Below are 17449 nucleotides of genomic sequence, written 5' to 3' on the forward strand. Positions count from 1 at the left end.
TTGGTCACTTCATTTTTCCCTTAACTTTTAAAAATTGGGTATTTTTACAATTTTTACTGTTGTAGGTGTCTAATGCTAGAAATTTCCCTCCGATAACTGCTTTGGCAGTATTCCGTAGATTCTAATATGTTACATTAGAATTTTCCTTATTTTTATAAAACTTTGCACCTTTAGTCTGTATTGCCCTCAAGAGTTTTAAAAACATTTAAAGAAAGTTTGTTGCATTTTTAATTGTAGTATTGAATAATTGCATTGAATAATTTTTATTTTTGGGGAAACTGATGCTCACTTTGTGTATGCTGTGGTGAATTTTTGTGAATTCTTTGTGTATACTTGAAAGTTGTTCTCTCGTTCTCTGTAGAGCTCAAAATTTGACATATGTCTCTAAGATGTATCTCACTGAGCATGTTGTCATGTATAGCCTTACTCATAACCTATCGTAGACTAAAGGAGATGACCTGTAGTACCCTTTTATTAGTGTGTTTCCATGTGTTTCTCTTCATGTCTCCTGATTTATGAGAATTGTTGTTGTGTTATTGGGTGTTTCCGGTTAATGATTGTTATGAACTTACTACGTTTTATGATCTCTAGCTAAAATTGTTTCATAAGCATTTCCTTTATAAGATTTTTTATTCTTTCTCTTCAGACTTTAATACAAAGTTATAATGGAAAATTGATATGGATTTATGTCTGGTCACCACATAATGTTCTCCCACCCTCTTCTCCCATAGGTACCATTCTTGGTAAATGTGAGTTTTTCCTCATTAGTCCTTTAATTCTTAATAGCCTCCATCAGGATTTGGCCCAGAGACTCATGTAATTAGCGAATTGTGATTCTAGCTTCATAGCTTTTTCATCATGACATGTTGTAGAAGTAAACATGCTTGAGGACGAATATTGAAAACCCCACCTGCATATTGTGACAGGTGCTTCTGTTCTCTGCAGAGACCAGAATGAACAGTCTCTCCCATCTCCCCCTGCTGTGTCCCGTGACAGATTGCATAATTGTTGACAGTCGTTTGCATCCCCTTTGACAGATTGCATGATTGTTCACAACTCACCACGAAGTACTAGCGAACTTGCCTCTAGATGGCTATGCAGGAGTGTCCTGTTGGAAGCATTAATAACCAGACACTCCACACACGATCCGAGTCCCTCAAAGAGTGGGAGGAGGAAGACAAGCATGAGGGCTAAGGCCTGAGGTGGGGAGGTGACCTGGAGCACGGGACCCACTGGCACATGAGGTGGGGACAGTGGTGGCTTTTCAAGGCTGGTAGAGAAGGAGCTGCCTGGCTGAAGACAGTCTCTCTGGCAGGTGACGCGTTACTGTTGAGTAGGTCTCTAATTAGAGTGTAATGCTTTCCTCACAAATAAATGTAAAACAAAGTACTCATCTCTCTGAATGACTACTTCCTGATTGCAGGACGGGTAAAATTTTAGGTGATCCATCTCATCTTATTAATCTCACAGGGGCTCAGAGTAGAAAATAAATGAGACTTATTTGTGCCTGCAAGTCAAATTGCCATAAAAGGTTGTTTCAATAGATAGAGGCAAAATCATAATAAAATAATTTAGTAAAAATGGGAGCTAAGAGCATGCTTAATGGAACATGATTAGATTCAATTTTTGTACAATTTCCATCATTAAAACTCCATTATCTTTTCTGAGACCTCATTTAGGCTTCCGGCCACCACACAACTCTGAGGCATTTCTGGAGAGCACATAGAAGCCCACGAGGTCCATTAAAAAACAAAAATAGCTAATAATATGCTGTTCTTTCATTTTTGCTATTTGATATCAGCATCTCACATCCAGTGTTTCATATATTCTCTTTCTAACGTCACCTCTGAAAACCATATGTATCATGATGTGAGAGCTTTCCTACAAAAGAAGTTTGATTTTTTTTTTTCTTTTTTGAATGAGAAAAAGGAGTTTTATTTACAATTACCAGCTACTTTACGTCTGGACCAAAACAAGACATTACATCTTTTCTCATCCTAGTAAACACCTCTGATTAGATGATAAATAGTCATTATCAGGTAGGGTGGTGTCTGAAACAGAAGTTTGATTTTGTAGTTGGAAACAAAACTAAGGCTTACTGATGACTGTCCCTAGAGTGCAGAGGCTCTGAGAATTCATAAGAATCCCTCCAGTTACCCCTTTGCCTTCAGGCATTTCCACAACCTAGCCATGTTTGTAGGTAGTAACAGGATGAGTACCAGTGTTAGTCTTACACTCACGGTAGAGGCCTATTGATAGGGATAGTGAAGGGTCCATGTGCCTTCAAAACCCCCAGAAAGCATGGACCCTCTGTTGGCTATAACTAAGGAGTGAGCTCTGACCTTTCCAGCCAGAGAGGTCACGTCTAGTGAATTTGGGTTCAGTCTGAAGTCAATGCCCAGAGGCCCACAGGGCCAAGTGGAAACAGAAAGGGAGGTGTCATGGCCACGCGATGAAGGCTGCTCAGAGGTGAGCTGAGCTGAGAGAGCCTGGCCAGGAGTGAGGCCCCATGGAGCTGACCATGGGGGTAACTTGGAGCCACTCCTGCCCACTCTGTGCCGAGATGTTGACTCACATCCATGAGTCATAATGACAGTGTATTTCTAGTTTGTTTTTGATCCACTGAAACCAAAAGAAATTAATATCCTCGGCACTTATGATAAACCAAGATTTAACGTGGATTCTGAAAGTTTTAGCCAAGTGTTCAGAATCATTGGCCTGTGTGTGCCTTTGCCACATCCCATATCTCTCAGCCACATGGTCTGTGCTCGTCCTCGAGTCCTAGACCTCCCCACATCTGCTGCGGCTCCCTGCCCGGCTCCATTCCCGTCTCCTCCCTAAAGTCTTCTCTCATCTTCCCAGTTTACCAGGGTTTCACTCCCTGGGATGCCTCGAGCAGGGCATGCCTTGATGAGCACATGCACTGCCCACCCTCTGGATGGGAAGCTCCCTACTCGCAGGTGTCTCGGTGCAACTTTGGTTGCTTTGTCAGGATCTAGGGCGGGCCTGGCGTGCACTGGTCTCCAATACAGACTATTGGAGGAATGACATTCATTTGTGTGCAGAAGGGATTATTCACTTTTTACCTTCTTCTGAAATACAAAAGGATATCAGTTGGGCAGACTATTCAAAATGATGAATCATTAACAAAGTGTCCACGTAGTACTTTGTAAAGGGATTTGTGTATGTCTGTGCATGTGTATGTCAGTGCTTGTGTGTGTACATTTTAAAATTTATACTGTTTCACATGAGAACCTTTTCTTAAAATGTGAGATTTTAGCTACAATCCGTTCATTCAGTCCAAGTCCATTTTGTCTTCTATATTGTAAAACCCTGTGATTATGAGGATGGTAATTCATAAACATACTCTCTTCTCCTTCCCTTCCAATATTTATGTGATAAAGTTGGATTTCATGGTAACTCAGCTGGATTCTGGTATTTGGCATTCTTTTAGGGGGCTGAAGAAAGGCAGAATTCTGAAGGTTTTTTTTCTCACATTATATCGCAACTTGATATTATTCTTGATTAGTGAACATTCTGGGGATGGTGGATGAGGAATGCCCATATACTGCTAAAACTTACATTTGAGTGGCCTTTGCCACAAACCATAGATAAATATTTGAGACTGTGCAGAGTGGTTTTGTTTGAATACAGTCACAAAGCTTAGACACTGTTACAATTTGACATTGTTTAGCGTCTCATTCAAAGATTCATTTGGAAAGACACAGCCTTGGGTTGAGCATCAAAGGATGTTAGGGAAGAAAGAGGACCTTAACTTAAGTCTACGGGCAGATCATTTCTCCTTGGGCATAGGTTTCTGCATCTGTAAAAGGCAGTGCCCCTCCCCTCCCTGCTTGCTTCTGGTGAAGCCCCGAGCCCTGCACCTGGATGAGGCAACTGATGCAAAATGATGCAGCCAAGCGCTCTGCTCCTCCCACGTGCTGTTGGGGAAAGGCTCCCTGTCACCTTCATGGCTTTAGACAACGTGCTTCCAGCTGCCTGAACTTTTGCCTCTTTGCCTTTGTGGAATCTGGTGACAGTGACTTGGATGGTGTGGCTCAGAGTCATTGCCGTTGGCATCTCTCTCTCTCTGGTGGAGTGCAGAGCCTGGTGGGGGCAGAGCTGATGTTCGCTTGAACCTCAGAGCATAGTGACATGAAATGTTTCAGTACTGAAGCTATGTGAATTATTGCTTCTGCTTTCTAAACTGATTTTGTTTGGTTGGTTGATTTGCTTAAGCTGCTCCTTTTGCCCTGTGAGTTGAGATTCTAAGTTTAGCTGATAAGGTTCTGTTTGAATACACACCAAAAAATCCAGTCCTCCATGAATGGGATGTGTATGTCTCTGAAGCTCAGGGGCATCTCCTAAAGATCGACACCCCTCCTCTGTGCATCCCCCATCCACACAAGCTCATGCCAGCCATCACAGGTGTTGTTCATTGTTATGCACCCCAACAAAAGGAAGAATTCCGGGCCAGCCGGTCAGCCCAAGGGGACCACACATCTAGTCTTTGGCAGCTTATCAGAATTCACATGTAGGAGGGGCTGTGACATCAGTACTTGACTCACAGGGGAGAGTGCCGTAGCAAGGAAGCAATCCCAACGCAAGGGCTCCACAAATCCAGAAACAGCTGGAAGTGCCCGAATTTAAAGAGCATCTCTGTTTTTCTGTTCCCTGTCTGTTGAGAATGGCAGGGGTGACGTGGGGGCTGAGCTTGGACAGTGGTGGTGACGTGCAGGGATGAGAGCTCTGTCTCCGGGCACCTCGCTCTGAAATGCTGGTCAGCTTTTATTTGGTGGCACACCATGGCTGGACGTGTGCTAGGTCTGTTGACTCACTTTTCATTTCAGATGGAGGTTGAGTAGCTGCTCTGTGAGGCAGAGACCTTTGGATTTAGCACCTGCGGACAAGGGCTTATACCCTAAGTTCAGCCCTCCTGGGCTTACTCTTCCTCTTGGGGAAAATCTTTCTGTCCCTTTTTGCTTTCTCTCTTCCTCCCTAGTCTGTTTTTATTCTATCTTTCCTCTCTCCCCTCCTTCCTTCTTCCCCTTATTCTTAGCACTCATTCTGATGGCTGGTTTTCTCTCAGACCTGCATGAGGAAAATTTAATGAAGCCATGTTCACATCTAAGCTCTTAAATCTGAAGCTCTTGGGAGACAAGAGTTAAAAACATGAAAACAGGATAGCTTTCCCTGTCCCCTCCTCCTCACTCCCTCACTCGTAAGCTCTAGGGACTTCATGGATATGTGGGATTATTGATTTGATGCAGAAACAGTGGACGTGACCACATGGGCATTGCACAGATGAGTCTTGGATGCCCACATACAGCTAAGACTGCCAGGGGTGCTTGTCCCAGAAGAAATAGTGAAGAGGAGAATCAGCTGATGTCTCAAGGCTCTTAGGAGATGCCTAGCCTGGCTTGGCCTAAGAAATCAATTTAAGCTCTCAGTAGTTCCCTTTAGACTTCAGAATTAGATGATAGTATATCATCACTTTCTCCCGTGGTCAGTGTGGTCTAGAATTTACTTATTCTTGTTTTCCCAGCCTGTGCCCTGCCTATGTTCAGGGTCTGTGGGTTTACTGATCCTTTCTTCCAACCCTTTTCCCAGAGCCAGACCCCTTGGTTCCCCCATGGTTGTTCAGTATGACCCATGTTAACACTCCCCAGTTTATGCTTATGTCTAGGGAATCTTCCACTTGCAGTTAATTTTGAAAAAATGCCAATAAGGACACAAAATATTATCTAAGACATGAAAAATTCCTGAGATGATTTTATCCCGTTGCAACCAGTTGCTTCTCCAAGATGGTATAGTTTTGTTTTTATTTTTATTTTTTATCATTGTGTGGCCCAAAATGAACTTATTGAATGTTCCAACATGATTATACAACTAAAACTGTTTTCTAAGTAGAATCTAAGGAAAGAAAAACTGATTGCCCTCAGTTGTGGAGATAGAGAACAGAAGTGTGATCATGCATAAAATACCAAATGTGGCAAATTCGAGCATGAGTGACAGAGATCTGGGCTGCCTTATGCTGCTGATTTTTAAACATCACATATATGTGTTTGCAGTTCCCCTGATGTCTGATTTGTTACCTATTCAGAATAATTCATTGGAAAAAGGGGCTCCTTGTTTAACATATTTACTCTGAGAGATGGCTAGGCTCTCTGATCGCCTCTGTAGAGATAACCGTCTACAACAAATGATGATTGAAAATCCTATCAGACGCAGAAAGTATTTGCTTCCAGTGTATTGGGGGGTCGGTAGGCATTATGTTGAGGTTCTCCCATTTCCTAGCCCATCTACCACTTGCTGTTCAGGGATAAGAATTGACCTATTAAAGATGATGTTAAGGGCAACTGAATCTGCAGCTCTAGGGACCAGAGCATAAAGTGTTTTTCCAGTGTGTAGAAAATGTTACCAGTTTTTAAAGTTACCTCCTCCTTTGCTCTACATACGCTGATGTGATTTCCAGAATTGTGAGAGCAAAGTGATGTAATGGTGAAGGAAGATGCACTTCTGAGTTTAAGCCCTGGCGCTACCCATTATGTTCCCATCTCAGGCTTCAGTTTTTTTTTTTTTTTAAAATCTTTGGAATCAAATGATTGACCTCGAAAGTTCTCCAAGATTCTTCCCAAGTCTGGTAGTATGATTCTTGGGGCAGGGCAAGAATCTCTAATCTTTCCTCGCCCAATTTTCTTTTTGCTCACTGCATCATTTCTTTATGTGCCTTGAAACCCTAGCTTTAAATAAACTTCCAGCCAATTCCAACTAAAATATTTCCTATAGGATTTACTAGGACTCCTTTAAGACAACAACCATGATGACCAACACTTGGTAAACTTCCACTGCAAAAACTTTGCCCATCCCACAGGGAAGATAGCTGTCATTGAAAACTGTCTTGTATAATTACATATATTGATCTTTTCTTTCATTTTTACCTTATGTAATATATTCACTCTTTAGATTGGGACATTTCTTTGTATTTTGAGCAGTTACCTTTAATGGAGGGTACCATTAAAATTGTGTCAATGTCTTTGAAAATTTTAGAGGGTGTATTTTCCATGCTGATGGAAGTGCTTCATGAGTACTTGACAAATATGTAGCAGGTGAGAGATTTTGTGTATTTCATCTGAAGTAAAAAGATCTGAATGTATCACTTATTGGAAATGTTATTCAAAAGTAAATACATTACCATTGAAAATGTTTTGAGAAAGATCGTTTTCTATCTTTTGTAGTTCTGTTTCACACCATTAAATAGCAGATTTTAGGTGCTCTGTAAATATTTATTGATGGCTTGATTGAAGGCAGTTTCTAGTTGCTGACAAGTTCATTTATTGAAGGAGAATCCCACAAGCTGTATAGCCCTTCTTCAGCTATATTCACCCAAGCAACCTTCAGTAAGATTGTTCCTTTGTTAAGTTACCAGTGGCCACTGCATACTGGGCTCCCCACCTGGACTCTGGAGGCCCAGCTGAAAGTCCCAGTTCTGCCCTCCAAGGACTTGGGTCAGCATTGGTCAGGAAATGAATGAACAACAGATAAGGTCTGTGGTAGGTGCTGTGATGAAGGCAGGCACAGGAAGGTGATGGAAACACTGTCCAGCGCGAGAAGGGCAGCCTTCCCCCCAGCCCCCAGCAAACGACATCTGGCCTGAATTTTTAAGAATGAATATGCGTTTGCCAAAGCTTTATTCTTGTTTTGTTGTTGTTGTTGTTGTTGTTGTTGTTGTTGTTGTTGTTGTTGTTGTTGTTTAACTTTGGACGGTTATGGGGATGCAAGGATAAGGTGGGAGGAGTTGTGTCTGGATGCATACTCGTGTTTTCTCTTTCTCGCTTATCCCCCGACATCTGGCCTGTATTTAGCTCAGAGAGCGTGCAGTGGGGCAGATAGGCCAGTCTTCTGACACTCTGGGCAGAGGCATGGAAGGGTCACCATCATCCCCAGGGACACTGGGCCTGGCTGTGTCCTTTCAGCTCCGTTGCCAGTGTTCTCCCACCTGAGCAGTGTTGGCTCTGGCCCACTGCGCCTGCCTGCAGGTATCAGGCCCTGCTGGGAGCTGGAAGGATGGTAGCTCCCTGGTAGCAGCCTCAGTGATGTGAAAGGGAAGCCGCATGACACAATGAACCCACTGGAAGGGCATCCGCATCACGCTGCCCTGGGCGTTACACAAGGACCAGGTTCTGAAGCTGAGCTCAGCACACTGATGGGCAGATGGTACCAGCTGATCCAAAGCCTCCCCTCTGTGCCAGCTGGAATGTTTTGCTAATAATAACTTGCATTTGTTGCTGGAAGGCCTCTACTGTTTCCTTCATTCAGATTTTAAAACAATTTTAAAATTCTTTTCTCTTGCAAGAAATAAAAGAAGGGACTTCAGTCTATACCTCCAGGCTCTTAGGGTCAGGGGATCACATGTTTTTGGCTACAGATGGGAGAAGACCTTGCTTCCAAGTTCTTCCTAATTCTCCTCAGAGCCTGCAAAGCTCTCCCCACCCCTAACCCTCATCACAGGGCAGAGGAGCTGTTCAAGGGCTTCACAGCTGGTCGAGCAAAGGCCCAGTGGCAGGTACCCCAGTGCCAACCTCCTCATACCCCAAACAGTCCCACTTTGGATCCCACATCCTGGCCTTTCTTTGCAGGAAATCCCTGTGGATGTTTGGATATTTTTGAGGTAACTAAATGAATCAATTTGAAATTAATCTGCACCCTAACACAGGGAAAAACCCTGTGTTTCCTTCCCTGTTCCTCACCCTCAGGAGTCAGTATTTGGCTCAATAAGTCTTTTTTTTTTTTTTTTAATTTAATTGAAGTACAGTCAGTTACAACCTGTCACTTTCTGGTGTACAGCATAGTGTCCCAGTCATGTATATACATACATATATTCATTTTCTGGCTCAATAAGTCTTGAAACTATTTCCAAAATCATCCTGTGATGCTTCTCTGGGATGGTGAGCACTAGAGCCCTGGTGCCCTTGTTTTTGTCATGTCCTGGCTCTTGTGGCTTCCCCACCTCAGGCCTTTGAATCCCACTGGGACTTTGGGCACAGACTGGACTGTGGGAAGCAATGGCCCTCCCTCCACCTTGGACCTCCTGTAGACTCCGATACACCCAGTCCCAGTGCCTCCGGCCCCAGGTGCAAGCCCCAGGAGCGGAGACTCATCTCTGCCGCTTTGGAAGGAGGAATCTGGTTAGCAGTCCAAACAGTGAGGCTAGAGGTAAAGGTACCAGTACGAGATTGGTGGCTCCAGCCAAAGAGGACAGTGGCAGCAAGGATGGAGAGCAGACGACAGATTCAAGAGGGGCTCAGGGAGAACTGAGGGGCCCTTGTGGCTGACTGGATGTGGAAGATGAGGAGCCAGTAGTACTGGGTGATTCCAAAATTGATGGCTGGGTAGCTGGGCAGATTGGAGGGTCATTGTTCATTGAAAGAGGAAACAGAAAAGGAGGAAGTATGAGGAGAAAGGAGCTGAGTTCCACTGTGATTCTGTTAAGTTTGAGCTGCTTGTGGGACAGCCTTGTGAAAAATCAGCGATAGGAAAGTGTCTTCTTCCTTACAAATGTACTCATTTCCTTTGGATGCTCTGAAGTCTCCTTTCTGCAGGCTCCAGATCTTAGGATTCTAGCCATACAGAAGGTTGCATGAAAAGGAGAGTTAGTGTGCCTCGCACCTTTGTACCAGGTGCAAGCATGTGCACAGTACAGGAACATGCCGCAGGGCAGTGTAAACTCCCCTCCCCCGCCCCGTGTGTCCAATAGGCTTTGCTGTGTGTTTATTTCTAAGAGATTATGGATTGCCTGTGCATAAGACTTACTTGTGTTTCTGCTTTTCACTCTCTCCACTGCTTCTACCCTCCTAGGATTGATTGTTGTCTTATAATTTGTTGTCTTCTGAATTCTGACCCATACCAAAGGCCGAGGAGAGTGACCATGGGTCAGTGTTACTTGTGATTGTTACTGGTATTTCCTACCTTGACTGTTGAGACCCCAGCCAAACTTTTTACTCTGGACATTCGAAGTCTTCTAGTGCTGTTTACGTCCTCAGATATTAGAATAAAGAATAACGCTCTGTTGACAGTGAAACCGCTTTGGGAGGGCTGATCACTTTTTAGTGGTGTTTCCTTGCTGTGCCCTTGGTGTTTCAGAGCTGTCCTCTTTAAGCACTGAAGCAATTAGTTTTGAGAAGGCTGATTCTTCAGGGTCCAGTGCTCTCCTGCCTTTCATTTGCTGAAGCTGTACATTTTAATGAAGTTGTTTCATCTCTGTTGCCAAACACAAGAATTTTGTTGCTTCAATTCTAATTATCTCTACCAACAAATGCTGTGTTTTATTAGAACTCTCAAGTGCCCTGTTTGTTAAATATCTATACACTATGGCATTGGCCTCACAAATTAGGTCAGCTGTGCTTACGGGGTTATGGGTGAAGGAGTTAAATATTTTTGTCATAATCTTCTAGTGCAGTCGGATGGCCTTCAGTGTCTGTGGGATGTCGGTGATGGCTTCTCCCATGAACTGAGCCTCACTTCTCACCCTGCAGCCAACATAATTACTCCATGTCTCAACAGTGTGGCTATCAACTGTGGCTCTAGTATGTAACTTAATTCTTATGGGAAGGATGTTCATTTTTTTCCTTTCCTGTAGTTGCCTGATACCCACATCTTTTTTTAAAAATTGAAGTACAGTTGATTACAATTCTGTGTTAGTTTCTGGTGTACAGCATAGTGATTCAGTTATGCATATATATATTCTTTTTCATTATGGGTTATTACAAGATAATAAATATAGTTGCCTGTGCTAAACACTAAGACCTTGTTGTTTTTCTGTTTTATTCATAGTAGTTAGTAATACCTACATCTTGCTTCCTGGGTTGCATGTCTTACAGCAGGTGATCTGTGTTAAAGGCTCTTCCAAAGCCAGGAGATCCCAATGGTGGTGACACAGGGCTGGGCACACTGTGGCAGGAGAAGAGGGAGGGCATTGTTACAATAGTGGCCCCAAATCAGGATTTCTTTGCCTCTTTCCACCCCATGCTCCAGACTCCTTTAGGTCCTTGGGTCCCCAGGTGGTGTTGGTTAACCTGGGGTGTGCTGACTGGTGACTCTGACATCCCTCCCTCCTCTCTCCGGCTCGATCAGTGTCACCAGACATCAGTGCTTGGTGACTAGGGGCACTAGCTCTCCCATCCCACAGATCAGATCCCAGCTTCACCACTGGGGGGCTGGATGATCCTTGACAAGTTACACATCACCTTGTTGACCTCGGTGTCCTTGTCTGTATAAAAAGGGAAGAACTGTAGCCACCTCTGGGTTTTGTTGAGGATTAAATGAGATGATATGTGTTCAGTGCTTGGGATACAGGTCATGGCACTTGGTACCTCATCAGGATCTCATCAGTTCTGCCTTGTCCTGCTTAGGACCATGTGGCTGCTCTGGCGCCACCTACCGAGATCAGCATAGAAGCTGCAGGTGCCTAGGGCCCTGACCCTGTGCTAGAGGTCCTGTTGTAGGTCATCAGGTGCTTCCTTAACTCCTTATACTGCTTTCCTTGCGTGTGTTGGGATGCCAGTGGTGTGGACTCTTTGTTTTACTAGTGAGACATGAGGATTGAAACAAATGCCAAGATTTTGCCCAGCTTTCTGTTACAGTCCTTTGACCCTGGGTCTCATGAGGACATTTTTAGGGAGAGGGGCTATCTTAGAGAGGCATCCAGTGAGAGCACAACCTTTGGTTGGAATCATCCCTCCCCTCCAACTCTGGCTCCAGGTCTTTGAACCAAAGGTGTGGGTCCCTTTCCTCTGAACACCAGTCTTCCAGGGTCCCGAGGAGAGCTCTGGCCCCACATATTCGCCCTGGTGTTTTTTCCCTTCATATAATCCTCTACTCTGACTTTGAAAGTAAATATGGTGTTTTTCAAAGCATCGTTTATCCCCTGTGGGCTATAAATACCGTTGTGAGCAGCAAGAACAAATCTTATTAAAGTTGCTAAGAGAAATGAAATCATTCACTTTGATAGAAGTTAATAGAAGTGTGCTTCATTCATATTTACACCTTCTCAACTGCTCTTCGCTTGTTGTTAGTGTTCTTTCTGGGTGGAAATGATGATCTAGGCCACAGCAGTAACTGTCTTGGTTCCCCTGGAGAACCACATCATCTTGAGCAGGAATAATGACTGTTCCATGGTCTCCCTCCCCCATACTAGATAAGAAGTGTATATACCTTCTAGAAGGAAGAAGAACGAAATGTAATTCTATGATACAATTTTTATAAAGCCTCTACTTTATATTGAACAAAGTTCACAGCCTATGAATGGTTTGAAAATTAGCAGGAAAGAATCTGCAACAACAGTGTTTATAATAATGGCTAGAATAGAAAAAGAACCATGTTCCCCAGTCTGGTACAGGATTATTGGTCTGTTTATTCTCTGCGTCAAATATTGTGCCCTAAGTACTCCCAGTAATAAGGTTAGTGGGAGCTTTGGATAATCTGAGTGTACCTTCATACCCCTCTGCAGATAGTGGGGCTGATGGAGCCCTTCCTTCTGCAGTGACTCAGGAAACTCCAGGCCAGGGGTCTCAGGACCTGGTTGGTTGACTGGGGTGCAGTCCTGGGTCCTTAGTGTTCAGGAGTAATGGAGATTTGGAAAGTTGATTTTTGTACTTAAAGGAAATGCATATGTCAACAAGTGGTACTCCATGAGCACAAGGGAAAACTGAAGTGTTGGCTTTAGAACAAGCCAAAAATATTGCCGAGAGCCTAGAAAAGGTGCATTTAATCGTAAATACACATAGATGGAAGGAACAGTAGATTTATCTCTGCTAAAACTGACCTGTCTTTGCTGACAGACTGGTCTTTGAACAAGGAGTGGTATGTGTTATTTTACCAAAAAGAGACTTGTTAGCTTCTTTATTCTTCACAAGAGTAGTTTTCCTATGTATCGTTAGTTACTTTATCATGAGTAACATGTCATATCATCTTGGTGCTTATTAATCACCCTTTCCTTCCAACTAACTGTAAGAATAATTAGATGAAATTGGTGGCAGACCACTGCTTCCACATTAATCTTCTTAAGCTGGCGTCAGTGAAACATTCAGATATGAACATCCACTCTTAAGTATGTGTTTCTCAAGAATAGAAGTTTAACAGACTCACAGACATAGAATACAAACTTGTGGTTGCCAGTGTGGTTGCGGGTAGGAAGGGATAAACTGGGAGTTCAAGATTTGCAGATACTGACTGGTATATATAAAATAGATAAATAAGTTTATACTGCATAGCACAGGGAAATATATTCAATATCTTGTAGTAGCTTTATGGTGAAAAAGAACATGAAAATGAATTTATGCATTTTCATGTATGACTGAAGAATTGTGCTGTACACCAGAAATTGACACAACATTGTAAACTGACTATACCTCAATTAAAAAAAAAATTGAAGTTTAAGAATAGATGTGCAAGAAACATTTCTATCAGAAGAAGATGATCTGTATTATTAGAGAGTTTTAAAATATTAAATGGGATTAGCAAAAAAAAAAATAGAAGTTTTCAGGCATTGGTATTTGGAAAGCAAATCTTTTGTCTTATATAGATATGGTTAAGACTTGTGAAATCAAGTAGCTCTCATTGGTGGGGTGTACACATCTGTTGACTGCAGTTTCAGAGGCAAATGCAGTGTTGGTATTTTTGGAAGCTTTGGAAACAACGTGTTCATCAAGGGACTTCTGGCAGTTCTGCTGCATGTCCTCACCCTGAGACCTGGGCTGTAGGAGCCACTACCCCTCTGGACTGTAGCTGGTCACCAGGACACAGAAAAGAGGGTAATGAAGCCCCCTCTGTCCCTTAAAAATTCTGCCCAGATGAGTTTAATTGGCCAAAGCAAGTCTCATGGGCATCTCTCATGAGTGGGCAGGAAAATGCCATCCTACTGCTTACTTAGGGGAGAGAAGTGGGAAGTTTTGTACATTTGTAATGACTAACTCAAGGGCAAAGGTGTAGATTGATCATTAAAATGGAAAACTAGTTCCTTGAAAAGACCAATAAAACAGGCAGAGCTTTGGTGATCAGTAAGAAAGAGGGAGGAGATGGTGTAAAAGGTGGTATCAGTAGGTTCAGAGAAGATAGATGAAAACAGAAGAGACTGCTGTATATGATTGTATTACAGTATGTGTGAAAACATGGACATGACACATGATTTTCTTGGGAAATAGAAGTAAAATTGGATCAGTGTGTAGATTCCCGAGTAGAAGGTGTTTTTCAAAAAAATATTTGAAGGTCTGCTGGTTAAAATAAACAAAGCCCAGTTGGCTTTATTAGTGAGTTCTACCCAGTTCCCAGAAATAGACATTAGATACACAATTAATATTTGTGGAATAAAATGGATGGACAAGTCTAGCATGAAACTGATACTAAAATCAGATGAGGATGTCACTCATAGGCTAATAAAATTTAAGAACATTGATGCAACTGTCCTAAAAGAAACTAGCTAACAGAACCTTGATGTACAGTAAAAGAACCTAAATCTGCCCAGTCATTACCTTCTGAAGGAGATATGCCTTTCCCGTCTTGTTTAAAATTGCAGCCTTTGGAGGAGGGTATAGCTCAGTGGTAGAGTGCATGCTTAGCATGCATGAGATCCCCAGTACAGTGCCCAGTACCTCTATTAAAATAAATAAATAAACTTAATTACTTGCCACCCCGACCCCCCAAATTCCTGAAATCTTAAAATTGTAGCCTTCCCCTGCTACACTCCCAAACTGCATTATCTTGTTCTGTTTTCTCCCCTAGTGTATATCATCTTCTAACATGTCATGTAAATTATTTACTATTTATTGTCTTCCCCTTCTGCTACAAGGTAAACTCCACAAGGGCAGGCCTATTTTTTAATTAATTTAATTTTTTTTGGGGGGGGTTGTTTTGTTCACTGGTATAAGAGTACCAAGAACAGTTGACACTTAGTAAATATTTGTTGCAAAAATGAGTTAATTGTAAATGCAATATGGGATCCTGGATTGGCTTCTGGAACAGAAAAGGACATTAGTGGAAAATGTGATATTTGAATAAAATCTTCAGTGATTAGTGTTGTACCAGTTTTAATTCCTTAGTTTTGTTGTGTATGTTGGTTAGGTAAGATGTTAACATTGGGCGAAGCTGGGTGAAGGGTATATGGAAACTCTCTAGACCATCTTTGCAACTCTTCTGTAAATCCAAAACCACCTCAAAAGAAAATTTTTATTAAAATTAAATCCAAAGAATTCTAAGGTGCTTCAGCATTTAAAAGGTAAGATTAAATTTCCATTTGCATGACACCTTCTCCATGAGTCTCATCCTGACCACACAATTTAAGATGATATAGAGCCTCACTGCTGAACTCTCAGTCCTTCTTTCCTGCTCTATTCTTTTCCTTTTTTGCCAGAGCATTTTGTTACCTTCTAACACATTATCCAATTTAATGACTTATTTTTGCCTGTTGTTTGTTGTCTGTGTCTGTGAAGACAGGGGATCTTGTTTTGCTCTTCATTAAGTATTTGTTGAGTGATAAAATATAATTTATGTCTAAAAAAATGGAGCAAATCATATATTTCTGTGGGGGGGGGTGGTGTGGTGTGTGAGAGAAAATAAGAAAGGGTCTGGATGAAGTTGGCTACGTTGATTCATCTTTAGAATGGGACTGACTATTAAGCATGTGGTCAAGGGGAGGGCCAAGCTGGGGGTTGGGCACGGGCTAGAGTAGGGGAGGACCAGAGAAGCCCTTACTCCCAGCGAGTGCTTGGGTTGGGTGCCTCCTTTCTCTCTATACCTTAATGCGTCCTGCTTGCCTCACCTAGTCCTGGAGCTTAAAGACTATTTTTCTACTGTTTGAAATGTTACAGTTTCAGTTACTATCCATGTTAGTTGTTTAACCTTTTAAAAATTAAGAGGAATGAAAAAGGAAACAAGAAAAAAGCAAGTTTTTATTTGTTTTTTGAGATCCCTTTAAAGTTACCAAGGAGTTACCTTTTTGTCTTTACCCTGAGAAGTTAAGATTGAGGAATTACTCATTCTCCTCATTCTTTTTAGGACCAAAGTTACTCCTAGCTCTAGGATGTGAAGTGTTAGGGTAAGTGAAGTTTACTCTTTCAGGTCCCACATGTAGTTTATTACACTGGGACAGTGACACGGCAAGTCATTTCCAACATAACCATCAATGTATAAGACGGAAGTAGGAGAACAGCAGTACCAGTTTGCTCTCAGAACTGCAGAAATGTTTCTTTAAGTAGTTTTTCTTCTGTGATCTCAAAATCACTTTCAGGTGTGGTCTCCTGAGTTCCATGTACTTGATTTCTGGTCACTCTGACTCCTTTGTTACCCACGTGAAGCACGGAGGACCATGTGGTTGTCCCTCAGCTCATGGGCAGGGGACTGCATGGACCAGCACTGGTGCTCTGAGTGATTCATGCTGCCCACCTGTCTTACTGATGGGGAGCCCCTTCAGATGGAAGGGTCTCCCTCATTCAAGTGCCAAAAGATAATCATTCAACCTTGCACAAAGGATGAAGGGATGGAGGTCATTTGATCTTTTGTCTTTATTATGATATAATTCTATTTCTGTACAGTTACAAAGATGGTGGTCTATTGCAGGAACATCAGGAGAACATCCTGGGTAACACCATGCAAAGTGTGATTGCATTGCTCAACAATTTGATTGCCTGCAAAGATTCGAACATGAAGCTACTTTATGAACAAGGTAAATGCATTTTAGAATTCCTCTTTGATTATTCTGAGTTTTGTCTATTTGTAAGTTTCCTCATCTTACATCGTAGAGAGTAAAATACTCTAATACTCTTTATAGTTGATCAATCAAAATAGACATTTAAAGATCTACAAATAATGATAATACTACCAGCAAAAATGGGAAGGTGGTTAGATTGTGATAGTTTCTCTGAGTTAATTCACCATCCTTTGTGGCACAAATCAATAGGCACTCCTTAGAGGTGATAAACCAAGAAATAGAAGTGCAAGTGTAAGTATTTAGACTTATTGCTGCTGATCAAAATAAAAGCATATATGGTCAAAAGCACCTTGGAAAATGAGACTGGATGAGTTGAGGGTGGCTTTGCTTTACATCTTATGCATGTGTGTCATATTAAAACTTAAAACTTTTTAGACTTTAAATTTTAGAGCAGCTTTAGGTTTAAAATCAAATTGAGAAGGAGGTATAGAGATTTCTGGTATACCCCTTGCCCCCATACATGCATAGCCTTCCCCATTATCAACATCACTCACTAAAGTGGTACTTTTTTTTTTTTTAACCAAAGATAAACCTACATTATGATTACATCATAATCACCCAAAGTCCATAGTTTACATTAGTGTTCTCTCTTTGGTGTTGTACATTCCGTGTGTTTGGGCAAATGTATAATGATGTATATCCATCATTGTAATATTATACAGAATATTTTCATTGCCCTAAAAATCC

At 42.0% G+C, this 17449-nt stretch overlaps 1 protein-coding gene across 4 annotated transcripts in view; it reads left to right on the forward strand.

Annotated features, from left to right (window-relative positions):
* ULK4 (unc-51 like kinase 4) overlaps positions 1 to 17449 on the forward strand; it is a 437172-nt gene that overhangs the window by 222242 nt on the left and 197481 nt on the right. For all 4 annotated transcript variants that reach the window (XR_012500063.1, XM_074345160.1, XM_074345161.1 and 1 more), the window contains one exon: positions 16612 to 16717. Coding sequence is in view for 3 of the 4 variants with exons in the window: in XM_074345160.1 (XP_074201261.1) it covers positions 16612 to 16717 (106 nt within the window). In the remaining variant the exon portion in view is untranslated. The remainder of the gene's footprint in view (positions 1 to 16611; positions 16718 to 17449) is intronic.

This window comes from Camelus bactrianus, chromosome 17, assembly GCF_048773025.1.
Source record: "Camelus bactrianus isolate YW-2024 breed Bactrian camel chromosome 17, ASM4877302v1, whole genome shotgun sequence".
Lineage (NCBI taxonomy): Eukaryota > Metazoa > Chordata > Mammalia > Artiodactyla > Camelidae > Camelus > Camelus bactrianus.